Source organism: Phyllobates terribilis, unplaced genomic scaffold (genome assembly GCF_046119375.1).
Source record: "Phyllobates terribilis strain yellow unplaced genomic scaffold, ASM4611937v1 Scaffold_1__5_contigs__length_1240528914, whole genome shotgun sequence".
In the NCBI taxonomy this organism is placed as follows: domain Eukaryota; kingdom Metazoa; phylum Chordata; class Amphibia; order Anura; family Dendrobatidae; genus Phyllobates; species Phyllobates terribilis.
Genome location: NW_027362761.1, coordinates 173,215,788 through 173,235,010, shown reverse-complemented (window position 1 = coordinate 173,235,010; position 19,223 = coordinate 173,215,788). Strand labels below are relative to the sequence as shown.

Genomic DNA, 19,223 nt, shown 5'->3' with positions numbered 1-19,223 from the left:
TTTTCGGGATTGTTAACGATTGTGCTTTGAGAATCTCATTTTTAAAAATTTCCCATCCTTCCTGGACATTTTTGTCCTTAAGGACATCCAGCCATTGGATCCCTCCTATTCTCTTTCTGAGTCTCTTAAAATCTGCCTTTCTAAAATCTAACCTTGAAGTTTGAGTCTTCACATGTCTTCCTCCTCTAGTTATCCAAAATTCTATAATAGCATGATCGCTGCCTCCTAGGGTCCCAGCCACCTTTACCTCCTCAACCATTTCCTCCCTGTTTATAAGGATTAGATCCAAAGTAGCAGATCCCATTGTTTTCTCCCCTACCTTTTGGAAGATAAAGTTGTCAGCAAGAGAGGATAAGAATTTGCTTGACCTGTTAGTTTTACTTGAGAGAGATTCCCAACAAATGTCTGGATAGTTGAAATCTCCCATGACCACTACGTCATATTTTTTGGAGAACTTGGTCATTTGATACATAAAGAGTTCATCCATATCTTCAGCTTGCCCAGGTGGCCTGTAGTAAATGCCTACAATGGTGTCCTTTCCGTTGTTCTCTCCTTGTATTCTTACCCAAACAGTTTCCACAGAACTCCCAGTCTCTGAAGCTTCAATCTCTGTGCAGATATACGCTTTTCTAACATACAATGCGACACCTCCTCCTCGTTTATCAAGTCTGTTTCTTGCAAATAAGTTGTATCCTTTTAGCCTTTTATTCCAATCATGTGTATCGTCCCACCAAGTTTCAGTGATTCCAATTACATCATATTCCTTTTCCTGCATTAGTAGTTCCAATTCTCCTTGTTTGTTGCCCATGCTTTGTGCATTTGTATAAAAACATTTTAGTTTGTGATTGGTTTCTCTTCCTCCCATATTTTTATTATTTAAATTGTTTTGTCTTTGTTCTTCCTTTCCACTTCCAGTAGCAGAGATCTCAATAGGATTTGTCAGCTGTATGGCTTTTTCTGGCCTTTTGCTTCCCTTCCCACATTGTTCTAGTTTAAATCTCTTCTGATGAGTGTAGCAAGGCGACTTCCAAATACATGTTTTCCAGTCTTCGTAAGGTGCACCCCATCTCTAGTAAGTAGTCCATCGTATAGGTAATTCATTCCGTGATCCAGAAATCCAAATCCTTGTTGACGGCACCATCGACGTAGCCAGTTGTTCACCTGTAGAATCTTATTCCACCTCATTGTTCCATGGCCATCCACTGGGAGGATGGATGAGAAGACCACCTGCACTCCCAATTCTTTCACTTTCTTGCCTAAGTCTTCAAAGTCACTGCAGATGGTTTCCAGGTCCTTTCTTGCGGTGTCATTTGTCCCCACATGTATTAGCAGGAATGGGTAGTGATCTGTAGGTCTGAAGAGTCTTGATATCCTGTCAGACACATCTTTAATTTTTGCTCCTGGAAGACAGCACATTTCTCTTGAGGTTATGTCTGGTCTGCAGATAGCGGCCTCTGTTCCTCTTAACAGGGAATCCCCCATGACCACCACTCTCCGTTTTTTCTTCACAACATTATTCTTTCTCCATCCAGGAGGATTCTGAGGGCTTACAAGGTTATTCATTGCTGGCAAAGTCTTATTTTGCTGTATTTCTTCATGGTTCTCCTGAGTGAGAGCCTGGTACTGGTTCCTGAGCAGTATGGGTGCTGACTGCTTCTCGATCCTCCTGCTTCTGTGGGTCACATGCTTCCATTCCTCTGTTTCGTCAGGTGCAGTTCGAATTTCTTCTCTTTCTGAATCATGAAGAGATAATTCTGCTCTGTCTAAGAACTCTTCACCTTCCTTAATGATTTTCAAGGTAGTTAACCTCTCTTCTAGATTTCGCAACTTTTCCTCCAACAGGGACACAAGCTTGCATTTCTGGCATGTGAAGTTTGGCTTTTCCACTGGCAAGTCTGTGAACATGTAGCAGGATATGCAGCTCACCAAATGGCTCCTGGACTCTTCCATGTTCTTATTGTTAATGTTCTGAAAACAGTGAAAAAAGCTTAAAAAAAAAGCTTCAAAATGCGCGCGCCTAACGGCGCGCGGTTTACCGATGTCCTCTTTTCAGCTCCAACAGCCAAAATCCAGTGTTCTTTGAGCTCGCGGAGACTCTTCACTTACCCCAAAATGCAGTGGGAATATGCAAATTATCTTCTCAGGACTCCTCCCCTGTTCTTCTGTGTGATCCAAACACCTCAAACTTTGATTCGTCTGTCCATAAAACTTTTTTCCAATCTTCCTCTGTCCAATGTCTATGTTCTTTTGCCCATATTAATCTTTTCCTTTTATTAGCCAGTCTCAGATAAGGATTTTTCTTTGCCACTTTGCCCTGAAGGCCAGCATCCTAGAGTCGCCTCTTCACTGTAGACATTGACACTGGCATTTTGCGTGTACTATTTAAAGAAGCTGCCAGTTGAGGAGCTGTGAGGCGTCGATTTCTCAAACTAGAGACTCTAATGTACTTATCTTGTTGCTCAGTTGTGCAGCGGGGCCTCCCACTTCTCTTTCTACTCTGGTTAGAGCCTGTTTGTGCTCTCCTCTGAAGGAAGCAGTACACACTGTTGTAGGAAATCTTCAGTTTCTTGGCAATTTCTCGCATGGAATAGCCTTCATTTCTAAGAACAAGAATAGACTGCCGAGTTCACATGAAAGTTCTCTTTTTCTGGCCATTTTGAGAGTTTCATCGAACAAACAATTGTAATGCTCCAGATTCTCAACTAACTCAAAGGAAGGTCAATTTTATAGCTTCTCAAATCAGCCAAACTGTTTTCAGCTGGGCTAACATACTTGTGCAAGGGTTTTCTAAGGTTTTCTAAACATCCATTAGCCTTCTTACACAGTTAGCAAACACAATGTACCATTAAAACACTGGAGTGGTGGTTGTTGGAAATGGGCCTCTATACACCTATGTAGATATTGCAGTAAAAACAAGACGTTTGCATTTAGAATAGTCATTTACCACATTTACAATGTATAGAGTGTATTTCTGATTCATTTAATGTTAGCTTCATTGAAAAAAAATGTGCCTTTCTTTCAAAAATAATGAAATTTCTAAATGACTCCAAAGTTTTGAACAGTAGTGTATGTACTATAATAAAGTGCTGTGATGAAGTGTGAATATGAATGTAAACCAATTAAATGATGTGCAGAATAAGAGAGTGCTGCATTCTACAAGCAACCTCCCCATAAATTACAGTGACTTATACCAATAATAACATACCAATAACATGATTATAACAATATACATTCTAATAATAATAAAAGATCTCATTTAGTTGAACAGATATAATTTTTCTTATAATTAGATATGATTTTCTCTAGAAGATCCCGCAGACCCAGCAGAAGGACCTCTCCATCCTCACGAGTCAAATGAGCCCCAGCCTCCAGCGACAGATCCGAATCAAACAGTAGCAGAACACCAAGCAAGGCTCCCAAGGTAACCAACCAAGAAGACTAAGAATAAATAAACGTAAAATATAAATATCCATATAATGACGCACACTGATTAAACAAGCAATATATAATGTTACCCCCCATAAAACCCTAAAAATTAGCAATACTTATCCCTCAGGCTATTATATAAATGCACTAAAACCAAAATGTTCGTTGAGTTCTGTGGCGCTATACTTCCTAATCTAAAAATCCATTTACTTTCTACCTGGGCCAAAATTTTACTAAGATTACCTCCTTGTTGTCCCAGACAGACTTGATCAATACTGATGACCTTCAGTAGAGTAGCATTGCTGTGATGATGAATAAAAAAGTGTCTCGGTAGGGTTTTGAGAAGAGACGGATCCTCAGCACTTGCTCCTTTTTCAATATCTCAAATGTGTTCTCTTGTATGTATGCGTAAGTCTCTTGTAGTCAAACCGATATAGATTTTGCAACAAGGTCATTTGGCACAGTAAATGACACCTTTTGATGAGCAAGACATGTGATGTCTAATGTCATATATCCAGTCTCCCCTGGCATTCTTAAAAATCTTACTTTTCTGCATATTAGGACAAGCCTTGCAGCGCCCACATGGGAAAAAACCCTTGATCTCTAGCCAGTTTTGGTTACATTTTTTGGCCAATTCATAGTGACTGTCTACAAGCATATCTTTGAGGTTTTTAGATCTTCTGGCCATTATCAAAGGTTTTTCTGGCAGACATTGTTTTAGTATAGGATCTGACAAGAGGACCTGCCAATGTTTGTGGATAATCCCCACCAAGCCAAACCACTGTTTGTTATATGTAGTAATTAATCATATTGGTCCCTTCGTGTCTTTGCATTTAGGTTTATTATTATACAAGAGCTCTTCCCTGCGGGTGTTTTTTGCTCTTTAGTATCCGTTTCTGATTTCCTTTTTGCTGTATCTTCTGTTTTTAAACCTCCTTTCTAGATCTTCGACCTGGTTTTCAAAAAGTTGTTGATTAGAGCATATTCTTTTTGCTCTTAGAAACTGACCTGTGGGGATGCCTCGAATGGTAGACGGTGGATGGGAGGAAGTGGCATGTAACAACGTGTTCGTAGCTGTAGGTTTTCGATAAACATCTGTGGAGACATATCCATTGTCAAGAGTATTAATTTGGATATCTAAAAACTCCAATCTTCTCCCTGCTTTATAGGACAGCTTAATTTTGAGTTGATTATCATTAAGATTGGTCATTAACACGTCTAATTCAGGCATTGTGCCTTCCCATATAAACCACACGTCATCAATGTATTCATCCATTGATGAACATTATCGATACCAGCTATGTGATTACTTGTAAAAATTTCTCTCTCCCACGCCCCTAAAAACAGGTTTGCGTAGGAGGGTGCTCAAGATGCACTCATAGCGGTACCCTGTAGTTGAACGTAGATCTGATTATTAAAAATAAAACAATTATGGGTAAGGACAAATTCCAATAAAATTAGTAACAGTTCTGTGAGTCGCGGCTCAATATTACTAGACCTCATGAACCAAGCTGCCGCTACTAACCCATCTGAATGCTTAATTGACGTGTACAGTGATTCGACGTCAGCTGATACCATAATCATATTTTCTGGAAGAAACATATTGTCTAAACTGTGTAATTCTGATGTAGTATCCTTTAAATAGGATGGAAGCGTTGCCACAAGAGGTTTTAAAAAGTAATCTATTGTGTCACAGATGATCTCACAAAGGCCACTTTTACCCGCCACTATAGGTCTTCCTGGAGGATTGGCAGGATCTTTGTGGATCTTTGGGATCAGGTGAAAAGTCGTCATCCAACCAATTCTGCCCTGAAACATAGATAACAGATGTGATGGTAATTTTCTACAACATTTCTCATCATTCAATAATTTGTTGACTTGATATTCATACATCGTTTTGGGCCAGATTACTAAATTGCCGCCTTTGTCGGCAGATTTAAAAATGTCATCCCATTTTTTCAGTTCCCCAATAGCCTGTTGCTCTTTATTGTCAAGATTATGAGACTAATTTTTACTACTGACCAGATGGTCAATATCTTAGGTAACTAATTTAGAAAAAAAAAAAACGCAGGACAAATACTAAGGGCTGGGAATTTTTTGGTCTTGCCAAACAAATGCAAGGGAAAACCACTTACCTGTATTGATGTTTCATTTTCCTCCAACAGGGATTCAAGTATCTTAATTGCTTCAATTATTTCTTTACTAGTAAAAACATCCTGATGCTCATTTTTATGATGAAATTTACGTAAGATCACTTTTCTTGCAAACAAATGGATATCTTTTGTAGTCAAAACGGGTCTAAAGAGCGTGATGGAGAGAATGTTAGTCCTTTCTCTAACACCATTCTTTGCGCAGTAGAAAGAATATGAGAAGTTATATTAATTGCCTTGTTTTTGTTGTTATGAAATTTTCTATTTCCATGCTTCGATGATTGATAGGTGTTTTGTCTTCCTGCATATCGAATAACTGGGCCAGCGACAGGCCGAATTTTGGACTCAGTTAGAGACATATCTGTTCCTGTTGATGACGTAAAAGAGCTAATGGAATTATTACCAGACTAGCGGATTTTTTTGCAGTAGTTTTGTATTGCCGCCTAAAAATTCTGTTGGAGTCATAGTCTGTGACATCTCTCAAGAATATTTTCTTCTTCCCATCACTTATATCGTGCTCCCATTTTTCCAAATCTTTATCTATTTCTTGAAGGTATTTGGCCAATAGATCTGGCTGCAATTCTTGATTAAGAGTCAATTGAATTTTAGAAATTTCCTCATCGATTGCTTTTAAAGATATCATATTGTACTCCACAATGATCTTAATAAAAGTCAAGGAGCACATTGTGGCTGCCTCAATTTATCTAATACGTCTAATCATTGTACACATCAATTAAGCATTCAGATGGGTTAGTAGCGGCAGCTTGGTTCATGAGGTCTAGTAATATTGAGCTGCGACTCACAGAACTGTTACTAATTTTATTGGAATTTGTCCTTACCCATAATTGTTTTATTTTTAATAATCAGATCTACGTTCAACTACAGGGTACCGCTATGGGTGCATCTTGTGTACCCACCTACGGAAACCTGTTTTTAGGGGCGTGAGAGAGAGAGATTTTTACAAGTAACCCCATAGCTGGTATCGATAATGTTCATCAATGGATGCGGTACATTGATGACGTGTGGTTTATAATGACCAATCTTAATGATAATCAACTCAATATTAAGCTGTCCTATAAAGCAGGGAGAATATTGGAGCTTTTAGATACCAAATTAATACTCTTGACAATGGATATATCTCCACAGATGTTTATCGAAAACCTACAGCTACGAACACGTTGTTACATGCCACTTCCTCCCATCCACCGTCTACCATTCGAGGCATCCCCACAGGTCAGTTTCTAAGAGCAAAAAGAATATGCTCTAATCAACAACTTTTTGAAAACCAGGTCGAAGATCTAGAAAGGAGGTTTAAAAACGGAGGATACAGCAAAAAGGAAATCAGAAACGGATACCAAAGAGCAAAAAACACCACCAGGAAAGAGCTCTTGCATAATAATAAACCTAAATGCAAAGACACGAAGGGACCAATATGATTAATTACTACATATAACAAACAGTGGTCTGGCTTAGTGGGGATTATTCACAAACATTGGCAGGTCCTCTTGTTAGATCCTATACTAAAACAATGTCTGTCAGAAAAACCTTTGATAACGGCCAGAAGATCTAAAAACCTCAAAGATATGCTTGTACACAGTCACTATGAATCGGCCAAAACATGTAACCAAAACTGGCTAGAGATCAAGGGTTTTTTCCCATGTGGGCGCTGCAAGGCTTGTCCTAATATGCAGAAAAGTAAGATTTTTAAGAATACCAGGGGACACCGGATATATGACATTAGACATCACTTGTCTTGCTCATCAAAAGGTGTCATTTACTGTGCCAAATGCCTTTGTTGCAAAATCTATATCGGTTTCACTACAAGAGAATTACACATACGTACAAGAGAACACATTCGAGATATTGAAAAAGGAGCAAGTGCTGAGGATCCGTCTCTTCTCAAAACCCTACCGAGACACTTTTTTATTCATCATCACAGCAATGCTACTCTACTGAAGGTCATCGGTATTGATCAAGTCTGTATGGGACAACGAGGAGGTAATCTTAGTAAAATTTTGGCCCAGGTAGAAAGTAAATGGATTTTTAGATTAGAAAGTATAGCGCCACAGGACTCAACGAACATTTTGGTTTTAGTGCATTTATATAATAGCCTGAGGGATAAGTATTGCTAATTTTTAGGGTTTATGGGGGGGTAACATTATATATTGTTTGTTTAATCAGTGTGCGTCATTATATGAATATTTATATTTTACGTTTATTTATTCTTAGTCTTCTTGGTTGGTTACCTTGGGAGCCTTGCTTGGTGTTCTGCTACTGTTTGATTCGGATCTGTCGCTGGAGGCTGGGGCTCATTGGACTCGCGAGGATGGAGAGGTTCTTCTGCAGGGTCTGCGGGATCTTCTAGAGAAAATCATATCTAATTATAAGAAAAATTTTATCTGTTCAACTAAATGAGATCTTTTATTATTATTAGAATGTATATTGTTATAATCATGTTATTGGTATGTTATTATTGGTATAAGTCACTGTAATTTATGGGGGGTTGCTTGTAGAATGTAGCACTCTCTTATTCTGCACATTATTTAATTGGTTTACATTCATATTCACACTTCATCACAGCACTTTATTATAGTAATATATAATATACTTTTTTATAATAATTCTATATAACTATGATTATTAATTATTTATCATTAGTACCTTAACACTATAGCACTTTATACAGCACATGTTGCACTTCAGCACTCTTTACACCTTAACTACATAACAAAATTTATTTATTAAATGTATATATTAATTTTACATAACAATCTCCAATTTATTGCTATTTATATGTTATTGGCATTTTTTCATTATTAACACTTGTTAGAATGTGATTTATTATAAGCAGACATACTGTATGATAATGGATATACCTGATTTTCCTCAACTCTTACATGACTGTGAAGCACTAGCATTTGTGGGCACGTCTCCTAGACTCTGACGACTTCCGGCTACTAGACCTTGCAAGCATGCACTGCCGTCACTTAGTGACTGCGCTGCTGGCTTGCGGGTCATCTGCCGGAAGCCGCGGAGTCATGTGACTGGGGGCGGGCATAGAATGACTCGCGCTGCTTACCAGCCACGGCATGTCACGCGACCATCAGCTGTTTCAGCTGTTTTCTCTTCGGCTTTGCACCCGATTGGCTCCAGCTCCCTATTTAACATCTGGCACCCCCTCTTCCAGACACGCCCCCTGAGGAAGTGTTCACGAAACGTACGTCGGGGTTGAGGGACGTGTGTATGCCCTAAACAGAGCTCTTCCATTATCACATGTAATGTATGGCTATTTCTGGCTATTCATAGACAACTGATTGTTGGAGTGCTGCATTCTATTTTTTCTAGGGTCCAAATTTCTTGGCCGCACCAATTGTATTTGGTTTTTAGAATTTTTCTATACTATACTGGTACTGTTTGCACATTGCACTTTATTCTATTCAGTCCGTGGATCCCATAGTAGTTATTACCATATGGATTAAATGATTATGTGAGTGATTTCTATATGTCAATCATTGGACTGGTAGTTTGCTGATTTACTGTATGCCACTTGAGCTATTATTTATTATATTTATGAACTCTTCCAATTAGACGTAGTTAGCTGTATCTTGATCTCTAGAGCTACAATTGTTAATAAGGCATAGCTAATTGTTGTCCCTTATAACTGATGTACCTTGCTTTGTGTATTTTAACATTGTTAATTTTGTTGTATAATAAACACTAATTTTAATTACAATTGTAGTGGTCATGGTTTGATTACCCCACCATGTATTCTGGTTTTGGGGTGTCATTTACTGGATCCTTATCATCTGTCAAGGGAGAGAAGGCAGAGGCCTTTAGTCTAGCCAAAGGTGTGCAATGCTAATGGTCAGTGGTGTCAAAGGTCTTTGGAAAATGCTAAATCTGATACAGGACCATCAATATTTCATTTATACTACAAATGCCTTCTTTTTGCCTAGGGGACATTTTGATACCATGAGGTACTAGTGCCCAAAAGGAACTACTGCCCTTTTGTACCAATCTTTCAAAGTTCTTGAATATTCCTTGAGGATCCCGGTAAAATGCAGGCATACTACTTCTGCACTTCAAAACAGTCGTGTAAGATTGAAATACAGCTTTTGCAATTGTGCCTGTTAGCTATGTGAATAAAAGCTAACCTTAGTGGATATCACATGTATTACTACCTTCTCGCGGTTAATGAATGCTATGTCTATTACTGTACTTTTATCAATCATTGTCCAAAGGGCAATTCCCTCACTACTATATAAAGCTACGGAGCGATAGCGATCTGTAGTCGTTCTTAGCTGACTTTCATAGCATTCAGTCATGAAGATGAAGGCTAGCATGTATACAGTGCTTCGATTCTCTTTCCTAATTGTTGGCTTCTCTCTGGTATGCCTGGGAGCGTTCTATGTATCCTCAAGTTACTCTTGTAACTGTCGAAGTGAGACCATTGTGGCATATACCTTAATGCCCTTAGGATTTGTTCTTCTCTTAATTGGGATATTTTGGAGCACATATCATGAGGCCAACCACAAAAGTCTATTCCAAAATGTTATAAGGCGAATTCATAGCCAGCAACAAGTCCATATTGAAACCGTAGACAGGTATGTAGCAAAAACTCCAGTTGTACTGAATTTTCATTTTATTTTTATCTATATAATTAGGTTACTAGCCAAAGATGATCCTTTAAAAGAAAAAAAAAACACGAAAAAGATAAGCTGATATATGGTATGAGATAATTATTGATATATGAAAAATATTTCAGGCTTTAAAAATCTGAATATTTTCTTGTATTGAAGGCAAAATAATTGATATATATTAAAACAGACATTCTAACAATGGAATGATATATTCAGAGTTTATTACATAGAAGAAGGTGGAGTTCCCATTGGGATCCCCACTTTTTTTTGTTGTTGGTGCAGTTAAGAAAGGAAATAAATAATCTGATTGATTGTATTACATGTTAATACTTTCTTCAAATGATTGATACTTGCATGAAAGGAGAAGGGTGGGCTTATATAACTGGACTGTCAAATTGCACTGATCTTGTAGTAAATGAACCCAACTAAATTCACATACATATTAATGATTCTTTAAAATTCTGCTGGCACCGAACTAATGCAATACATGGGTCCTGCCTCAAGACCATGTAATATTAGAAACTGCATGTCAGATTCCAATGATCAATTGACGTCTTTGGGATCTTCCGTTTTTTAATTCACGTGTTTCTTCTTGTACTTTCAGGCCTGATTATTACCCTCCATCTTATGACAGTGTAATTCAGGACATCACTCAGAATTCTAACACTTCGTGTCATATCAGTATGGACACCGGGAACTTCAATATCCCTCCCCCTTTGTACACTGAGTCCGCCATGGAAATTATAGATGAAACCTATATGAATGAAGAGCCTCCTCCCTCTTATGAAGTTTCGGTGCAAGCGTCCACCTCTGAGTCTGAAGGTTCACGACAGGCTGAAAGTGTTAGTAATGTGGAGACAAATGACTGAGTATAAAACAATAATTCCCATAAGTTAATCGTCAAGGATGGACACTTGGCAACTATCCAAAGGAGGGTGCTATAATGGAGAGAGAAATGCTGGTGTTGCCAAATCTCACGCTCAGCAAAGCGAGAAGTAGCTACTGTTGCAGCACAACACCTGTCAGATGGGAGCAGTATAGCGCACTTGTGTGTTGAGCAAAAAGCAGATACATTATATATATATATATCGATTTGCAGCATTTACAGGTGTGGAGCATTGTTTGAGGCAGAATCCTCATAAATCCAATGTTTCCTTACTCAGGAGCGGACACAGACAGAGGAAGCCCCCTTGTGCAAGAAGAGTATATGGACCCTTTGCAGTCCAATAGCTCCTCATAATGCACAATTCCACCTGCTATGGAGGTAGTAGTTGGCCACCTTACCTTTTGGGCCCTTGTGCAGCTGCACAAGTTACTCCAATGGTGTGTCTACTCCTGAGAGAACATAATGTGTCCTGGGACAGGGCTGGAATAAATGTAATGGTTTGTAATGTTATTCAAAGTCTATACAAACAATAGAGATGGATCAGATAATTGTAGGCTGCATTCAATCCATCTTTACCTGTTGTACTATTGCATTAACATCTGTGAACTGAAGGCCAAAAAGTGGGGTCGTCACAAATGTACACATGGAGTCTTCTAGTAAAATTGATAAAAGTGGATATTTAAGAACTACTTTGACTGTGATTATATGCAAGAAGTATTCATGTTAATAGGATTAACTAGTATAATCCAGTGGCAGTATTAAATGAAGGCACACAAAGAAATATGCATGATGAACTATGACATGTAAAAGTGTTACAGATATGAGCTTGACACGTGCCGGCAATCCTTCCCCTATTGTTAAATTAAAATTCAATATGAAGTTTTGTGCGATTGTTTGTTGTATTGTTAGTTTCTTTTTACATTTCTTCTGTTTTCACTATTGATTTGTTTGGTTGTTAAATAAATGTTTAATTCAAATATTAAGAATTCAGTGGTTTCTTGTTAAGTACACCAACAGCAAAAGGGTTTCCTTTTCTTAATTGCTTAATCTAACAACCAGCTTTAAAGGGAACCGGTCACCATGAAAATGCAGTCCAGAGCAGGGGGAGCTGAGCAGACTGATATATGGTTTTGTGAGAAAAGATTCAGAATAACCTGTGTTTTCATCATTTACACCTCTGCTCAGTCTGGGATTTTGGGTCCAGTGGGTGGTCCTATCAGTGACTGACAGCTGTCTATGCAGGGCCGGCTCCAGGTTTTTGTGGGCCCTGGGCGAAAGAGTCTCAGTGGGCCCCTTTAACACATATCACGATTTATGACGCACAGATAATGCAGAGAAATATACACTGCTCAAAAAAATAAAGGGAACACTCAAATAACACATCCTAGATCTGAATGAATGAAATATTCTCATTGAATACTTTGTTCTGTACGAAGTTGAATGTGCTGACAACAAAATCACACAAAAATCATCAATGGAAATCAAATTTATTAACCAATGGAGGCCTGGATTTGGAGCCACCCCCAAAATTAAAGTGGAAAATCACACTACAGGCTGATCCAACTTTGATGTAATGTCCTTAAAACAAGTCAAAATGAGGCTCAGTATTGTGTGTGGCCTCCATGTGCCTTTATCACCTCCCTACAACACCTGGGCATGCTCCTGATGAGGTTGCGGATGGTCTCCTGTGGGATCTCCTCCCAGACCTGGACTAAAGGATCCGCCAACTCCTGGACAGTCTCTGGTGCAACGTGACGTTGGTGAATGGAGCGAGACATGATGTCCCAGATGTGCTCAATCGGATTCAGGTCTGGGGAACGGGCGGGCCAGTCCATAGCTTCAGTGCCTTCATCTTGCAGGAACTGCTGACACACTCCAGCCACATGAGGTCTGGCATTGTCCTGCATTAGGAGGAACCCAGGGCCAACCGCACCAGGATATGGTCTCACAAGGGGTCTGAGGATCTCATCTCGGTACCGAATGGCAGTCAGGCTACCTCTGGCAAGCACATGGAGGGCTCCAAAGAAATGCCACCCCACACCATTACTGACCCACTGCCAGACCGGTCATGCTGAAGGATGTTACAGGCAGCAGATCGCTCTCCACGGCGTCTCCAGACTCTGTCAGATGTGCTCAGTGTGAACCTGCTTTCATCTGTGAAGAGCACAGGGCGCCAGTGGCGACTTTGCCAATCCTGGGGTTCTGTGGCAAATGCCAAGCGTCCTGCACGGTGTTGGGTTGTGAGTACAACCCCCATCTGTGAACATCGGGCCCTCATACCACCCTCATGGAGTCATTTTCTAACCATTTGTGCAGACACATGCAGATTTGTGGCCTGCTGGAGGTCATTTTACAGGGCTCTGGCAGTGCTCCTCCTGTTCCTCCTTGCACAAAGGAGGAGGTAACGGTCCTGCTGCTGGGTTGTTGCCCTCCTATGGCTCCCTCCACATCTCCTGGCATCTGCTCCATACTCTGGACACTGTGATGACAGACACAGCTACCCTTCTTGCCACAGCTCGCACTGATATGCCATCCTGGATGAACTACACTACCTGAGCAACTGTGGGTTGTACTGTAGACACCGCCTCATGCTACTGTACCTCTAGGGGTGAGAGCAATGGCAAAATGAAAAAGTGACTAAAAAAACAGCCAAAAAGGATGAGAACAGAGAAATGGTCTGTGGTCACCACCTGCAGAACCACTCCTTTATAGGGGGTATCTTGCTAATTGCCTATCATTTCTACCAGTTGTCTGTTCCATTTGCAGGAGAAATTGATTCACAATCAGTGTTGCTTCATAACTGGACAGGTAGATTTCACAGAAGTGTTATTGACTTGGAGTTACATTGTGTTGTTTAAGTATTCCCTTTATTTTTTTGAGCAGTGTATATATAGTACAATGCCGAATATTTCACTTACTACATTAGTGATATTTATTGTAAATTCTACAATAGCTCAGAAACCGGCAAATTCTCTCAATGCACAGTGCAGACCGGACAGCATAGTCCCCCATACAGTATTATGGGCCCCATATATTGCTCCATGCAGAATACTGGTCCCCATATAATGCTCCATACAGAATATGGGACTCCATATAATGCTCCATACAGAATACTGGTCCCCATATAACGCTCCATACAGGATACTGGTCCCCATATAATGCTCCATACAGGATACAGGTCCCCATATAATGCTCCATACAGGATGCTGGTTCCCATATAACGTACCATACAGGATACTGGTCCCCATATCACACTCCATACAGGATACTGGTCCCCATATAAGGCTCCATACAGGATACTGGTCTCCATATAACGCTCCATACAGGATACTGGCCCCCATATAACGCTCAATACAGGATACTGGTCCCCATATAATGCTCCATACAGGATACTGGCCCCCATATAACGCTCCATAGAGGATACTGGCCCCCTTATAACGCTCCATACAGAATACTGGCCCCCACATAATGCCCCATGCAGGATGTCACCCCCCCCTTATAATGCCCCATGCAGGATGTCACCTCTCCCCCCATATAATGCCCCAAGCAGGATGTCACCTCTCCCCCCCATATAATGCCCCATGCAGGATGTCACCTCTCCCCCCCATATAATGCCCCATGCAGGATTTCACCTCTTCCCCCCATATAATGCCCCATGCAGGATTTCACCTCTTCCCCCCCATATAATGCCCCATGCAGGATGTCACCTCCCCCATTCCATATAATGCCCCTTGCACGATGTCACTTGTTCCCCCCCATCATATAATGCCCCATGCCTCCATACATATAAAAAAAATAAAATACCTCACTTCTCACCTGCTGCCGCTGCTCCAGGCCCCTCACCCGCGCCTGTGTATAAGTGCATATAGAAGTAGCTGTCAGTCACTGTTAGGACCGCCCACTGGACCCAAAACCCGAGAAAGAGCAGAGGATTAAATGATTAAATCACGGATTACACTGAATTTTTTCTCAAAAATCTATATATCAGTCTGCTCAGCTCCCCCTGCTCTATAACATGAAGCCAGCAGATAGGATTGCATTTTCATGGTGACAGGTTCCCTTTAATTGGAGAAAACATGTAAACTTCTTGAGGTAAAAAAATCTGCAGCCAAATGTTAACTCAGGCTATGTGCCCACGATGCAGAAATGCTCCGGATTTTTCCTGAGCGTTTCTGGATCTCTCTGGCAGAAAAAAACGCATGCGGATTGTACATGCGGATTGTACATGCGTTTTTCCTGCCAGGGACAAGCAGATGTGAAGCGTTCTTCACATGCATTTCAGCATGCGGGTTGACAAGCGCTTTCCAAGTGATTTTAGCATCACTTGGAAAGTGCTTGTCAACTTGGTCACACTATATAAATCCATGCAACCGGCAAAGCAGTGGAACGATGAAGACAAGTGGAAGACAAAGCAGTGAACGATGAAGTCACTGACCCAACCTGGAAAGGGGACATGCAGTGCGAGGACAGCAGCACACAGGGGGGGGGGGGGGGGCGTAGCACCACAACAGGTAGGAACAACCAGTGTGGTGGCCACAGACACAAGGCGGGCAACTGCTCCCCGGAGCACCAACAAGACAGAAGTTGCCCAAAAAAAAAGGCCCAAAAGGGCCATTGGCAATATATGCCAGGCCAGCATCAGAAAGAGCACCAAAACTACCAGCCTGTCCAACACTGGCATGCTCAGGCACATGACAGCAAAGCACCCGATTAGTTAGGCTGAATGCCAGGGTCTAGAAATGGTGTCTGTGGGTGACACCACTGCCTCTTCCGCTGTTGTGCGTGCACGCCAATCCCCTGTCCAAGGCGCATGCGAAGATGCCTCCCGCCCTGCACCTGTCGTTGCAGACTTTCAACCCTCACCGTCCACGTCCTTGTCCCTTCGCAGCGTTCAGTTGTCCCTACCACAGTCCTTGGGATGCAAGCGCAAGTATGCAGCCAAACACCCACCCACCCACAAGCCGCAATACTAATACTAAACTGTCACATTTCTGGACTGCTTGCTTGCACTTGAAATGTTGCCTTTTAGGCTCGTGGAGGCAGAAGCTTTCCACAACCTCATGGCAGCTGGGCGTCTATACTCGGTCCCCAGCCGCCACTATTTCTCCTGGTATCGTCTCCACCTTCCGCAAGCACGGGTCCCAGAATATTTTTTTAAATTAAATGTTTTTTATTGATTTTTATAAAGATTTACACAAAGGAAAATATAAAAAAAATAAAAAAGGAAAAAACAACAACAACCAGACAAACATTGTAGAAACATAGTTCTCCACCCCACAACCTTCAGAAGCATTAAACATGAGTTATTTATACATCTTGGCTCTGCAAAAACAGCATAATTAGATGAACAAATATTTGAACATAGTAACAATAGTCAATCCAATTAGATATAACTTGTGGAAGTACTAATAACATTTTAATTCATTTTTGAGGAAGTTTAATTTGAGGCATCATATAAACGTAACTCAAAGCAAGCCGAGGCGAAATCTCATCAGCTCCCTAGATGTCAAACCAGAGCCATCAATCCATAGACCCCATGTCTTGTCAAATTTAGAGATAGCATCTCTTTTTAGGTATATACCTTTTTCCAAATTTACTAGCCAGTTAACTTTATCAAAAAATTCTGATATCATAGGCTCCTGATCTGCTATCCATTTTTGGGCTATCAATTTTCTTGCCATATATAACATACGTGCCGCCACAATTTTGCCGTACTCATCAATAGTCAGATCTTCAACATATCCCAATATACATACTAATGGTGAAAGCTCTACGTCAATTAAATAAACCCTGTTAATCATTGCTACAACACTTCCAAAAGGACACTAAGTTAGGAAAGTTCCACATTATATGAAGGGGGTCCCAGAACATTACCCGTGCCCTCCCCAGTGCACTTAAGTGGGAAGGACAGCCTAATCACAAACACGTGGAAAAGTCAATGTGGCCAGGGATGGTACATCTAACTGATGCATCACTGGGTTAATATTGTGCTTGGTCTCCTAGACAACGACCAAATTATTCATGATGGTCGGATCATCCACCTCCTCAGCTTTGTGTTACTTCGAATGCAATTGCAAGTATGCAGCCAACCACCCACCTACCCACAGGCCGCAATACTAAACAGCCACATTTCTGGACTGCTTGCTTGCACTTAAAATGTTGCCTTTTAGGCTTGTGGATGTGGAAGCTTTCCACAACCTCATGTCCATACTCGGTCTCCAGCCGCCGCTATTTCTCCTGGTATCTTCTCCGTCTTCTACAAGCATGGGACCCAGAACATTACCCGTGTCTTCCCCAGGGCACTTAAGTGGGAAGGACAGCCTAACCGCAAACACGTGGACAAGTGAATGTGGCCAGGGACAGTACATCTCACTGATGCATTCCACTGGGTTAATATTGTGGAAGCCAGAACCCAGTGGGACCCTGGGACGGAGCACGTCCTGCAGAGTATTGCTGGCCCTGGGTCAATCAAGCTTCAACACAACATTCAGAAGGTAGACAGCAGCAGTGGTCGGTCTCCTAGACAATGAGCAAATTATTCATGATGAGGCCATCCATCTCCTTAGCTTTTTGTTTCTTGGAATGCAAGTGCAAGTATGCAGCCAGCTGCCCACTCACCCACAGGCCACAATACTAAACTGTCACATTTCTGGACTGCTTGCACTTGAAATGTTGCCTTTTAGCGGTGGCTGGGTGTCCATACTCGGTCCCCAGCCGCCACTGTTTCTCCCAGTATCGTCTCCGCCTTCCAACTGAGACGGAACACGTCCTCCCGACGCAGAGGATTGTGGGCCCTGGGTCAATCAGGGTTGCCCCTACAGTCTACAGCTCCTCATCCTCCTCAGCCTCCATCACTTGATTCATTTTTTCAGGACATATTCCAGATTATTTACTTAAACTTCGTGTGTGCCAATAACAATAAGCAGGACTGTATGCTTAGGCAACAAACCGCACAACATTACAGAGTTGTTGAAAGCTGTATCAGAGAACCTGGTGGCGGCTCTGAAGCTAGGCAAGCTCACACACGTACCATGCCTAGCCTATGTGCTCAACTTAGTGTTTTTGCAGTTTCTCAAAATCCACCCGGATGTGCTAGAGCGACTTGTGAAAGTACGCCGCATGTGTGTCCATTTCAGAAAGTCAGCTACAGCTTCCGCCACCCAGGCAGGGCTTCAGCAGCGTTTGCAGCTTCCAGCTCACCGACTGGTGTGCGATGTGACTACACATTGGAAATCAACATTGCAGATGTTTGGAATGATTTTGAGCAGCAGAGAGCAGTTGTTGAGTACCAGCTTCAACACATCCATCGGCATTCAGGTCAGCCTCCGCACATAAGAGCTGATGCGTGGGCATGGATGTCTGACATCTGTGCTGTCCTCCAAAACTTTGAGGACTCCACCAAGATGGTGAACGGTGATAATGCCATCAGTAGCATCACCATCCTGTCTACTTCTCTGTCTACTGAAACCGCTGCTCACAATTAAAGAGGAGACATTGCAGGTGGAGCAAGGAAATATACAGGGTGATGTTACTCAGCCCAGCTTCATCTCATCTCAACACAGATTGGGTGATTTTGAGGAGGTGGAGGAGGAAGAGAACATAGACAGCCGTTCTTTTGGTGAGAACAGGGATGTCTTGGCTGTTGGCAGTCTGGCACACAAGGCCGACTTTATGCTTCGCTGCCCTTACCGTGACCATCACGTTGTACACATTTTGGGCATTACAGAAAACTGGCATGGCACGAGAGAATTCTTGGAGACGGAGGTGTGAGGTTCTGATTAAGGAGGATGTCAGTCTTAGATCAGTTGCAGAACGGAGGGGTGATGATACACAGAAATGAGGGATGAGATATAGGCCGGTACAGAGCTGTGGATAGCTTGGTGGGTGAGAGAGATGAGTTTGTATTGTATTCTGTAGTGATTGTTTAACCTAACCAGTGCAATAACTGGCACAGGATAGAGGCATCGGTGAAGCGGCTTGATAGAAATACTACCCTGAATGCTAATTCAGAAGGGATTGGGAAGGAGACAGTTTGTTTAGATGGAGACCGATTAGAAGAGAGTTGCAGTAGTGAATAAGAGCGACAGTATAACAGAAACTGCAAAGTCAGGTATAAGTAGG

The 19,223-nt window shown here is 41.5% G+C and overlaps 1 protein-coding gene across 1 annotated transcript; it reads left to right on the top strand.

Annotated features, from left to right (window-relative positions):
* The first annotated feature begins 9,869 nt into the window (after nt 1–9,869).
* TMEM252 (transmembrane protein 252) lies at nt 9,870–11,937 on the top strand. Its single transcript, XM_073652587.1, has 2 exons — nt 9,870–10,180; nt 10,821–11,937. Exons 1-2 carry the CDS (start codon nt 9,900–9,902, stop codon nt 11,083–11,085), a joined length of 546 nt encoding a protein of 181 aa, XP_073508688.1. The 5' UTR covers nt 9,870–9,899; the 3' UTR covers nt 11,086–11,937.
* The last annotated feature ends 7,286 nt before the right edge of the window (nt 11,938–19,223 follow it).

Coding starts and splice junctions, on each gene's coding strand:
- TMEM252 (XM_073652587.1), top strand. CDS start 9,900: ATGAAGATGAAGGCTAGCATGTATACAGTGCTTCGATTCTCTTTCCTA. Junction 10,181..10,820: donor CATATTGAAACCGTAGACAG/GTATGTAGCAAA, acceptor TTGTACTTTCAG/GCCTGATTATTACCCTCCAT.